This window comes from Pristis pectinata, chromosome 28 (assembly GCF_009764475.1).
Source record: "Pristis pectinata isolate sPriPec2 chromosome 28, sPriPec2.1.pri, whole genome shotgun sequence".
NCBI lineage: Eukaryota > Metazoa > Chordata > Chondrichthyes > Rhinopristiformes > Pristidae > Pristis > Pristis pectinata.
In genome coordinates, this window is record NC_067432.1 from 2,823,105 (window position 1) to 2,835,526 (window position 12,422).

General features: G+C 38.4%; 1 protein-coding gene across 1 annotated transcript in view; it reads left to right on the top strand.

Moving 5' to 3' along the window:
* The window catches only part of LOC127584005 (protein GOLM2-like), a 71,962-nt gene that overhangs the window by 14,036 nt on the left and 45,504 nt on the right, over positions 1-12,422 (top strand). Inside the window, 3 exon segments of the mRNA XM_052040504.1 lie at positions 2,300-2,341; positions 2,343-2,471; positions 12,109-12,163. Coding sequence (XP_051896464.1) covers positions 2,300-2,341; positions 2,343-2,471; positions 12,109-12,163 — 226 coding nt within the window.

Sequence of the window (12,422 nt, forward strand, 5' to 3'; positions counted from 1 at the left end):
AAAGTGTCACAGCTACAGAGAGAGTGCAGTGCAATAAGGTGCAAGGTCACAACAAGGTAGATCATGAGGTCATTGTATAAGGGAACCGTTCAATAGTCTTATCACAGTGGGGTAGAAGCTGTCCTTAAGCCTGGTGGTACGTGCCCTCAGGCTCCTGTATCTTCTGCCTGGTGGAAGAGAAGAGGATGTCCTGGGTGGGTGGGGCCTTTGATTATGCTGGCTGCTTCACCAAGATAGAAGTGTAGAGTGCCCAAGGAGGGGAGGCTGGTTTCCGTGATGCGCTGGGCTGTGTCTACAACTCCCTGCAGTTTCTTGCGGTCCTGGGTGGAGCAGTTGCTGTACCAAGCCGTGATGCATCCAGATAGGATGCTTCCTATGGTGCATCAATAAAAGTTGGTGAGTGTCAAAGGGGACATACCGAATTTCTTTAGCCTCCTGAGGAAGTAGAGGCGCTGGTGAGCTTTCTTGGCCGTCGCATCTACGTGATTTGACCAGGACAGGCTATTGGTGATGTTCACTCCCAGGAACTTGAAACTCTCAACCCTCTCGATCTCAGCATCATTGATGTAGACAGGTGCCTGTACACCACCCCCTTTCCTGAAGTCAATGACCAGCTCTTTTGTTGACATTGAGGGAAAGGTTGTTGTCATGACACCATGTCGCTAAGCTCTCTACCTCCTTTACCCTGACTCATCATTGTTTGAGATACGGTGTACTATGGTGGTATCATCTGCCGAAATGGGCTGAACGTCGATGAGGTATTTATCTGGACCTAGTGTTTCCCAGTACCCACGTGGCATCTTGTGCTGTGCGAGGAATATTCATTGTCTTTACCAATTTTTTAAATGATGCAATAATTTCCAGAAAATTCAGGCACTGCTCTTGCACAATCAGCAGCTGGACTTGGAGCAGTTTTGAGGATCTGGGAATATAGGCTTTTAGATTTTTCTCTTTATAATGCAGCGAAGTCATAAAAAGAGAGAATACTAGAAATGATGTGACTCTTTAAATGAAAATACATCCTACTGGTCCTTCCCAGCAGTGTATTATTGCATTGATATCAATGTTTATAAACTTGTAGTACTTGATGGGCAAATTAAATTTTTAAAATCTGTATCTCTAAGGCAGCCAATGCAGAATATGGAGCAAGTTATTATTTAGGGCAGTGAAATATTTATTGTAGTTTTCCCCTCATAAGGCTCTGATATATGTCAGGATGAACTAATCCTGCAGCCATTTGGCCTGATTTTTTTGCCTTCATTTAGATCATCTAGTTGAGTTTCCAGAACGAGCAGATAAGGCCTGTGTTTTTCAAGATAAAATTAACTCTGCTTTAGGATGGTGTTGGGAAAAGATAGAAAAGATCAATTAGTGCGTATAGTGATAGGTGAATAGAGCTTGATGTTAGATAGACTGGGATCTTCAGAGTTTTGAATAAGCTGGAGTTTATGGAAGGTGAAAAGTGGTAAACTGAGAGGACACAATATAGGTGCCAAAAGTTTTTGGCAGCTAATTGGCAAGAGATATCACTAGGCTGTCTTTGTGATGGTTAGGAATGATTATTGCAAATATCTGATTACTAAACACATGCAACTATCACTCAATGAGCAATGCATTTTACATCATTAAAGATTGGGGAAATATTTTATACTTCACTCATAGCCAAGTTTCAGTTTAATAATTAATTTTTATCTGCATGGAAACTTGCAGTATTGATCATTTTTATATACACCTACTTTTATTGCACACAGGTGGTGTATAATGGAGCTATTGTTGACTTGACAAATACTGGATTAGAGTTTGTACCAATCCAGAAGTATCTAAGCTGGAAGAATTTATGTAAACTGAATGTAAACCATTTTTGATTTTTCTTCCTTGAGTACAAAAGGACGAGGATTCAGGTGGCCTAATTTTTTTAGAAATGCCAGAACCAACTGAGATAATCAACCCTCGTCATGATGTCTGACTGAGAAGAGATGAGGACAAAATGAAAAGTGTACCAACTATATATTAAATGTAGTGTTTTCAGGTAATTCTCTAGGGACTGCAAGGAATTAGTTGATTCCTCACAAATGACTTATTAAAACTTAGGATATTTAAACCAAGCCAAACGCACCTCTTTCCCTCGCCACATCCTTTCACCCCCATGCCCCTATAGTACAGTGGCATGTTTTTTATGCACAAAATTCAAGCGATTTTAATTTCGATGAGACCTTTTTCGATTATGAATATCTTGGCTTCCTGTCAAATATTCAGCTCATCACTTCATATGGGTCCTTCTCTTTTTTTGTTCCATCAGGTGAAGAAAACAGATACTGCTAAAAGTCGTCTTGAGAAAAGGAAACTCTGAGCTCATGGGGCAAGTGGATACCCACAGGAGGCGGCTGGATGAAAAAGAGGATGAATGCCATAATCTGGGTAACCAGCTGCAAAACAAGGAGAATTTGATGAAGAAGTGCATCGAGGAGAAGGTAAGAGGAGCACATTCATTATATTATGTATAACCAAAGCCGGCAGTTTTTAAAAGTATCATTTGAAATATGTTACACTCATAATGCACATGTTGTCAGACCAGAGGCTCATAAACCTGGCAAAATGACTTTTGACTTGGCTTGTAGGAGAAGGGTTTGGTGAATAGTTGCTCTTGCTGTGTTCCTTGTCTGTCTACGTTTGGAAAGTACTTGTGCTTGACTTGGCAATTCCTCAAGTTGTGGTACATTTCATAATGGTTTGATGCCCAAAAACAAAAGTATAATATTTCTGCACGATGGTGTAGGCACTTGCTCTGTTCCAGGCTTCCTTTGGGCAAATAGCTGAGATTGAGAGCAAACTGTGGAAAGAAAGGAAGAAGCAAACCCATAAAGGATACTCTGCAACACACCAGCCATTGAGCTGGTATATTGATTTAATTTCTGTGAACTGATTAGTAGCAACAAAGCTAAATGTTAAGAAAATTGAAAGGGTCAGAAAATTGAACAAGCCTTGCTGTTACATTTTCAATTACATTTTTACATAAAACTACAAGAGATGGCTCTAAGTTCTTAAGGAATACAGTCAGTAAATGAATACAGATGGAAACTAATAGTGCAGTATGTCCCGTTCCTAAAGATTAGGAAGAGACAAACCTACTTTAGTAATAGATCAGTACCTTGGCTACAGTGAAATGAATTTTGTGATGTGCTTGTGACTTAATTCAGAGCAAATAAAAATGCAGACTGACTAGCTTTAAATAGTTTGAAAATGTAATTTCTAGGCTGTGCAGCATATGAAATAAATTGATTTGATTTAACTTCCTTGATACTGAATTTCATTGTAGCTATCAAATTACGGTGATGCATTATTCAGGATTGCCAGGGCTGTAATTTAACCTTCGTGTTGTACTTTTATTTGGTAGTAGTGCAATGGCCACTAGCAAATATTTTCTTCCATTAGCAAAGCTAATCAGGATCAAAGTGAAACATGATTGCAATAACAAGTTTGTCTTGAATCATATTTCAGGGTTCAAAGCCAGTCAGCCAGCATTGTGTTGAGGCTTGCAGGTGATTAATTGTTGTTTGCTTAGTAGCAGTTATCATAGCATAACAGGAAGTCGGATAGAGACAAAATTAAGTTTGAGAAAACCATTCTACATTCAAGTCCTTTGTCAAATTATGTAGAGAGCAATCTCTGCATTTATGCTTGTTAACTGTGTCAAAAAATAAACTTTGTGTCATACTGAGGTGTTCTGTAAGGGTTAGTGCAGTTTTAAAAATTTACTCCCATGTCATGTTCACTAAATTTTATAAATGGACTACATTCCAGATGAAAACACTCACCAACCATGAACTGTTAGGTGTTACTATTACACATATTACAAATGTGCAGTTAAGGCTGTAACTGAGTTTAGTAGAAAGTTGTCTCCTAAATCACCAATTATTTCCATTTGGGAAGATTGGTTAAGTTCAAGAAACAGAAATCTGCATCCAAAACACATCTTTTTAAAAGAAAAAAAGTGTATGGCCACGAGACGTGCATAACTTTTTAATGAAATTGCTTAATGGATATCTATGAGTAAAGGTGCATGCATGTTTGAAAGTGCTTGTAACTGGAGTCAATGTAGTGTATTAGTTTCCTTTTGATGCTAATTGAGGGTATCCAATACAATCTGGGGAAAAAACAGCAGCCACCTTTGTGTAAAACTTGTAAGTGAGATTAGATCTTGGAGTAAATAAGGAAAGCTTGCCATTAAAGACGAATGTATTGTTTTGTTGTTGTTCCCATCATTAATTGAAGATAAAAGTCAAATCTTCAAAGCCTAAAATAGAATTGGGAATGTATAACAGATATGTGATCTTGTGAAGGAGAAAATTTCTCAAAAATATATTTCTGCACCAGGGCCCCAACTTGATCAGCTGTGTATTTCCAGAATTTTGTGTTTTTATTAAGCTCGCTGTTCTATCATATTTTGGGTACTTTTCCTGATAACTGTATTCTTTACTTTTAATTCAGACTGCAGAAATTGTGTTTGCTTATGTATGTGAAAAGGCCACTTTAGGCAAGAGGTAACAGTTTGACTCGTAAACCAGCTTAGAAGGGGTTAAAGTAAAAGCAGAGGAGCAGACTTGCATCCTAGTGCCAGTTTTGAAGCTAATTTTTTTTAAACACTACACAGTCCAGTTTTCATTTATGCAAACTGTAGACTCCATGTACTAGCTGATGTGAGCTGTGACCTTGTATAGTATCAGTGAACAGGTGGAGCCCTGCCCTTGTGTTATAGAGGGACAAAAGAAAGCAAGTACCTGAAGCTTGGATTTTTAAAAACTTTCAATCACCTAGCTGGATTGGGCACAGTTGAGGATAACAAGAACAAGTCAGAGCTGATTTTGATTGATCCACAATCTTTTACTACAGTTTGTTTATAAATACACCAACTTCAGTATCTGTTTGGTTGAAAGATGCTTATCCTGGATATTATTCCTGTCTCTTCTGATTTATGATCCAATGGTTAAGATTGCTCAGCTTAAATCACAGCTCAAATACTGAGATATGCTTGTAAATTTATTTTAAAACTATCAAGGTAGATACTTAGAATGAGAAGTGTAGCTCACTTACTGAACTGGTTAGGGAAATCCAGTGTGCAGCATTATAGTAAAGCATGGAAGCAAGATGATGCGGACATCAACTACAGTTATGTTTGGTGGGCTGCTCTGGGTACTTCTGCTACTTTTGTGAATTTCCTTCATCCTTGAACAACTGAAGACTTGGATGAGGATGTCCACACCCATCTTAGCACAAATCATTGCACAAATTGGAGAAGTATAATGTCAGAATGAAGTGAAAACTTCCTCTTTAAGATGTGATTGATATGTTTCACTGGGAATTAATTTTTACACAGAGAATGATTTATATATACAGTAGAATGCACTACCAGAGGAGACAGTGGAATTGGGTACAATTACTATGTTTAAGAGGCATTTAGACAGACATTTAAATAGGCAAGGCATAAAGTCACAAACCTAATGCAGGTAAATGGAATTAGTGTGGATGGGTAAAAAGGTCAGCATAAATGTGGTGGGCTGAAGGACCCATTTCTTGCTGTACAAATCTATGACTCTGTAAGCTCTGACACTTTACAGAATGTAATGCAAAGGAAATGTAAATGTGAAAGCAAATGCTGCAGATGTTAGACATTTGATATAAAACACGAAATGCTGGACATGCAGGTTGGACCATATCTGTGGAGAGAAAAAGTTAATTTTTCAGAACATCGTCAACCTGGAACATTAACACTCTTTCTCGCTCCTTGGGTGTTGCCTGACCTGCTGAGTATATTTGGCATTTCTTGGTTTTAAATCTAAATGTGAGACATGTTGGGTGCATTTATGTAATGCAAAAAGTGGGAACTTATAATCCTGGGGCACAGGGATGAGAAAGTCACTCTAGTCCTTTCAAGTTCTTGCCATTGATTATTTTTCTCTGTTGCCATTTTGCGAACTTTAGGTTTTACTACAGAAGAGCTCCATGGTCTCAAATTATTACTACACTGAGTTGACTGAATATAATATTCAATTCTGGAAACAAGGATCTGATATTTCTGTCATTTGTCAAGGTGTCTGAAAGAATTTTGGCCTAAATGGAGTCAATATTTTTCCTTTTCCTGACTGACGTATTCTTGCAACCGGATTGCCTGAACGCTCCATTGATTTACACTGTAATTTATGTTTTAGTCGCACATTTGAAATGAGAGCCGACATATTGATAAGTACTCCCTTGGGTACCAACTGTAAACTCTATATTTCCAATTGCTTTCTATTCTTTGTCTGTCTTGATCAGATTTAGTGGAATTTTAAAGTCCTGGTTGTTATTACTACACCAATCTCTCACTGCTTGGTTTCTTTTGGGATGGACTTCACTAACTATAGTCACTTTGCTTGGCAGTTGAAACAGTTGTAATTCTTGGGCTTCTAAGTAAACAATGTCAAAGACAGAGGTTCTGAACTTAGCAATTTTGGAAGGTCATATCTATTTTCTCTCCCACTAGAAACCACAGAAGGCCAATCTTGCTAAGATTTGGTTGTTATGCTGGGGCATCATCTCTTGGATCCTTGGCCAGGATTTGTGCATGTGGTTTTGGAATAGGAGCCAAAGGGGAAAGTAAAATTTATTGGGGCAGATCTTCTCTCTTGAGTTCTCAGTTGTCTGCGTCTGGACCACACTGTTTCTCCCAGTATTGCTCCTATCACTGCAGTCAGTTACTTGTGCTGGAAGAGGTCTGTTCCAGAAGCTTGTGCCCTGGACAGGGTTGACTGTTCAGAGGCACCAGTTTGTAGGGCATTAAATAACCTGTGTTGGGTCCAGCAGGTGGATTAGCCAATCTGAAAGCTGGAAAATCTTAGGAGTTAGATCTGCCCTGTTGGATTCCATGAGGAGGCCAACCAGCCAGCACGAATCCCACAGCAAACACTTTGCTGTGCAGAAACCATGATGCAGCGTCTGCTTGGGAATTACCCAGCTGTGAATATGTCCTCTGCAGATCCACTCCATTATTTTGTATTGGTTTAATATTAAGTATTTACGAATCTTTTGGGTATTCATAGTAACTTTTCAGTTTTAAATATTTAATTTGATTTGTTAATTATTTCTATTTTGATTATTTTGATGACTGAATCTCAGAAGTGCTAAAACTATTAAAAATCTCTTGCACAGCTGACGGTGTGGTTTAGCCAGTTGTTGAAGCTTACTGGTAGCTGTGCTTCTCATTAGACTATACCACTGGACTCTGGGCCAGTTCGATTGGCCCTCTGCACCAGACTTGGGCAAGTACAGGCAAGAGGGCTCATGAGTGACAACTTCTAGGTAGAGGGACTGTGATGCTAAATATACTAATGGCAGCACACTGCTGAACATAGAACATGTGAACTTAATTTGAAATTCTTTCAATCTCTGTGAGGACCATGAAAGCTTGGAAGGCTTTGATATTTCAGTTATCATTCATTTTACTTGGCCTTTATACCTACAATCTGCATTTCATAAAGATGTTTTCGTATTACAATATATAGAGGGAAACAGAATGTTGGGGACGCACTGTGTGAGTTTATTTCTTTTGCTACAGCATGGTTGTGGGGCATTATACTTCCTAAAGACTTTAACATCAGGCGTGGATAGCTACATTAAATTTCAACTCCCTTCTTGAAGTATAAATTACATTCACCCAGCTTCAAGATGTTTTGAATCATTATATTTTGGTCAGTGTGGTTTGATCTGAATCTCACTAAATGCTGTGTTTGAATTCCTGTTGTGATATAACCAGCTCCTTCTTGCTTTCCTGTTTTGTGAGGGAGGAGGTTTGATTTTTATTTTACAACTTAATCTTCCTTACCAGATATTTTGTGCTTCGTTTGTGAGGTATGTAAAATTTTTAGGGAACCTCTGATCCCAGGTCAAAATTTATGACCGCATCTGAGAAATAATAAGATATTTATTAGTCACACGTACATCGAAGCACACAGTGAAATGTGCCTTTTTTTGCATTACTGGGAATGTGCTGCAAGTGTCGCCACTCTTCCAGTGCCAACATAGCATGCTCACAACTCCTGACCTGTACATCTTTGGAATGTGGGAGGAAACTGGAGTACCCGGAGGAAACCCATGCAGACACGGGGAGAATGTACAAACTCCATTACAGGCAAGTAGTGGGAATTGAACCCGGGTCGATAATGTGACTATGAAACCAGTTTTGCTTATTTGTGTAGCATAGTGGGTGTCAAAGGAAGCATGTGACTAAATTTAAAGTAAGTTTTGTTGTAGGACTATCTTGAATGAGAGACTATCATCAAACTGAAAGACTGCTGAGGGCATTTACAGTTCCAAAGGGCCTTTAATAAAGGCGAGTGGTTGCATTCTAATGAAAGAAGCCAGAGCTGTGCTAGTGGGGGAACTTTCAGCAATTACAAACAGATGTTTGGATATAAATATTCTGAGGTGTAATTTGCTGTCTGATACAATGAATATGTTGTACTTCATGAGTAAAAAGGTTAGTGTATTTAAAAAGGACAGATTCTATTGATTTTAACAGGAAAAAAATTCAATCAAGCAATGAGATTATAATTTGATGCGTGTATTAGGGAGTGGATTTGGCAGCTGCAGCAGGTTTTAAATAGTTTCTTAATCCAAAATATTTTTAGGAATGGGAATGTCTGTGAATAACAATTGTGAATGCTCCTATGTAGAACAAAGTTCTAGTGTAAAGCATATGCTGCAGTACAGTTCTCAGTCGAGATGTTTTCTTGGGCCATTCCTTGCTCAGTCACTGTACACCAGTTAATATTGTAATGTAAATTGTAAGAGCTGTAGTAGCTGAATTATTTCATCTAAAAGTAGTGATGAATCTATACCTGGTTTGGATTTTTCTGTACTTGTGGAAAATGAAGAGAATCAGAGTTCCAGTCTCAAATTGCAATCTGTTTCCAGCATGAAAATTTCATCAATCTTAGTGGGAAAGGATTCTGAAGGCTGAAGGATTTAATTGTATCTCTGAAAAGCCCAAAATTTTCTATGCCTCAACAATATTGCTTTTTGTATTCTGGGCAAATTCTTTGCAATCTATAGTAGAATTGCAAAGGCTGGGACTATTAACTTGGTAATCTCATGTTATGCCACTTAGCTCATCAATATTCTCTCCAGACACTGAGGTTTCTGATCTCATGCCAGACAAAAATACTGTGGAAGTTCAGCAAGATGAGTTTACAATTCATTCTCTTGCATCTTTTATAACCAAAGTGATTATGACCCAAATGTAGAATAGTGTTGGAATGTCTGTGGAAATGTCTATCATGCTCAATTACAGTATTGGAAGATGTTATTTTAAATCAGAGACTAGCTAATTGAACCATAAGGTTAGAAAGTTTCTTGAGGGCTTCTCTTTAATAGCATGAGAATTTGTGGAATACTAGCAGACCATGCAGCCCAACAGGTCTATCCTTGTGTTTATAATCAACAGATTGTCTTTCTGCCCAACCATTTTATTAACTTCATAGTTAGTGTTCACAATGGTGGATGTTGGAGGAGAGAGATGGGGCATCGAGGGACTGGCACATAATGATTTGTTATTTTTCAATGTTGTGAATTTAGTGATGCTGGCAAGTGGGACTAGTACCGATTGGTATGATGGTCAGCCTGGATACCTTGGGCTGAATGCTGTGCTCATTCAAGTACCTGTCCAGGTGCCTCTTAAATGTTGTTACTGTTCCTGCCTTCTTCCCAGGGTAACAATGCCTAACACGAGGGGGCATAATTTTAAGGTGATTGGAGGAAGATATAAGGGGGATGTCAGGGGCAAGTTTTTTTTACACGGAGAGTGGTGGGTGCATGGAACGCACTGCTGGCAGAGGTTGTGGGGGCAGATACATTAGGGACATTTAAGAGACTCTTAGCCCTCCATTTCTCTATCATTCATGTATCTATGTGGGAGGGAAGGGTTAACTAGATCTTAGAGCAGTATAAAATGTTGGCACAACATTGTGGGCCAAAGGGCCTGTACTGTGCTGTAATATTCTATGTTCAACCACCTCCTTTGGCAGCTCATTCCAGATACCAACTACCCTTTCTGTGAAATATTTACCCCTCAGCTCCCCTTTTAAACCTCCTCCCTCTCACAAACCTATGCCCTCTAGTTTTTTTGACACCCTTACTGTGGGAAACAAAAACTGTCCATCTACCCTATCTATAATATCATAATTTTGAATACCTCTATCACGTCACCTCTCAGCCTTCTTTGCTCCAGGGAAAATCGACCCAGCCTATCCAATCTCTCCTTATAATTCAAAGCCTTCCAATCCAGGCAACATCCTTGGGAATCTTTTGTGCACCCTCTTTAGCTTAATCACATCCTTCCTATAGTGTGATGACTAGATCTGTGCACAATATTCTAAGTGTGGCCTCATTTTTTGTACAACTGTAACATCCCATTCCTATGTAATATTTCATTTACTGGTGATTTTACATAAAAGGTTATAGTTGATTAAGTGGGTGTGAGCAATTGCTTACTGTCAATGCTGAGCATGGCAAAATTCTGTGAATCCCTAGAAGTGTAGCTTGATATTTAGAACTTTCTTATCAATTATTGGCTTTGTTAATTCTTTTATGATGCAGAAGCTGTTTCATTTACAAAAATTTATCTTTTGAAACATTTCTCTGGACTTCCTTCAGATTTGTGTTTGAGGACATCATTAAATTTGTCATACATCTGCCACATTTTTAAGTATTTATTACCTTTTATCTTCAAATTGGGAGTCTTCGGTATTGGTTTATTATTGTCACTTGTACCAAGGTACAGTCTTACTGGAGTCAGAAGTTTCAGCAAACTAGATGGCTTGCGAAGATAAGAAATGAAATAAAAGTGGTCCTTAATATCATGACTTCTGAAACAGCCGGAACATATTTTCTGTTTGAAGTGATGTGCAGGAAAATGGTGCTGAAATAAAAGATCAGTGTGATCTTACTGAATGGTGAAGCAGTCATGAGAAGCTGAATAGCTTACTCTTTTTTTTTCCTAATGTAATTCAGTGGGCCATTTGGGTATCCTGCTGTGACAAGCCTTGTAGGTGAGCTTGATGCTGTTGTTGTTATTTACATTGAGTTACTGGGAAGTAATCAAGAAGTAGATTTGTTTCCCCTCAATTCTAGAAATGGCGAGAGCAGTTACAACACTTCAATTATGATTAGCTGTCATCCTCCAAAGCCACCTCATCTTTTTATGGTCTCACTCTCCCCATGTCTGTAATGTCTGTAACCTTTTCTAAAGTTGGGATTGTAGGATAGGGAAATGCCAACACTGGCCTGTTGAACATTCCCTTTACACTGCTTTTGGTGACTGTGCCTTCAGCCATGTAGGTGTCAAACTCTGGAATTCCTACGTTTAGCCTTAATGTCTTTTCATCTTTTGCATTAATAACACAGATAAAAGTAGTAATAGATTATAGGCTTCAAGCTTACTCCTCAAAGTCAGAGTCCAAATGAATGTCCAGTCCCAAAATGTCGACTGTCCATTTCCCTCCATAGATGCTGTCTGACCTGCTGAGTTCCTCCAGCATTGTGTGTTTCTCAAAGTCATTCTGTATGGAGATGGGCTCTGCAGCCCACTGATTACTGATCCACATATTGTTAAAGCTGTGATGGTTCAAGTTACACTGTGATAGTAACACAACCCTACCACTTGATTCTGATCCACGTATTGTTAAAGCTATGTGATGGTACTTTGTCATCTAATATCTCATCCTTTGACTCTGCCTCAGTTTGAATGTGACCATTGGGGATTTTCTGTCCTAAAGACCTTTTATCAATAAATGCAAGTTGTTGTAACTCAGCCAAGACCAAGGATTAAATGTTGGTCTGTAAATTCTGAGCTACTGGATAAGGAGCCATTACCAAAGTTCAAGGATGATGTCTGATTGGGTTCGTGTAAAACTGTGACAGTGGAACTTTGTTTTGAGTTATCGAAAGAGTTTGCCATTTTGAAAAATCTGAAGTAAAAAAAAAATCACCGTTAGATTTGGGAATGTTGCATGTTGATAAGTTAATAAATAAATCAAATTATTCGTAAGAGCTTACCAATTTTTTTCTCTCCTCAAGGTTAAATTTCAAAATAATGTAACAGAGCAGCTGTCTTTCATCCATCGGTTACAAGGTAAGAATTGAAGGTTTGGAATTTTGACCAGCAGTAAATTGTTAAGGTTTTGATTTGCTGTGTAGTTTATTGCCCATAACTAATAATATGCTTAGGAGAAATAATATACTAACAGTATTCCCAGTGTATAGTGACTAGTGGATAGATTTGTATTTCACAAAAGTATAAACACTCAATTTTCTTTAAAGAAAGCCAGCTATCATTTAGTGTTACTGCTATCAGTTAGTGAAACACTCAGATTTTCTGGAAGTTTAATGAG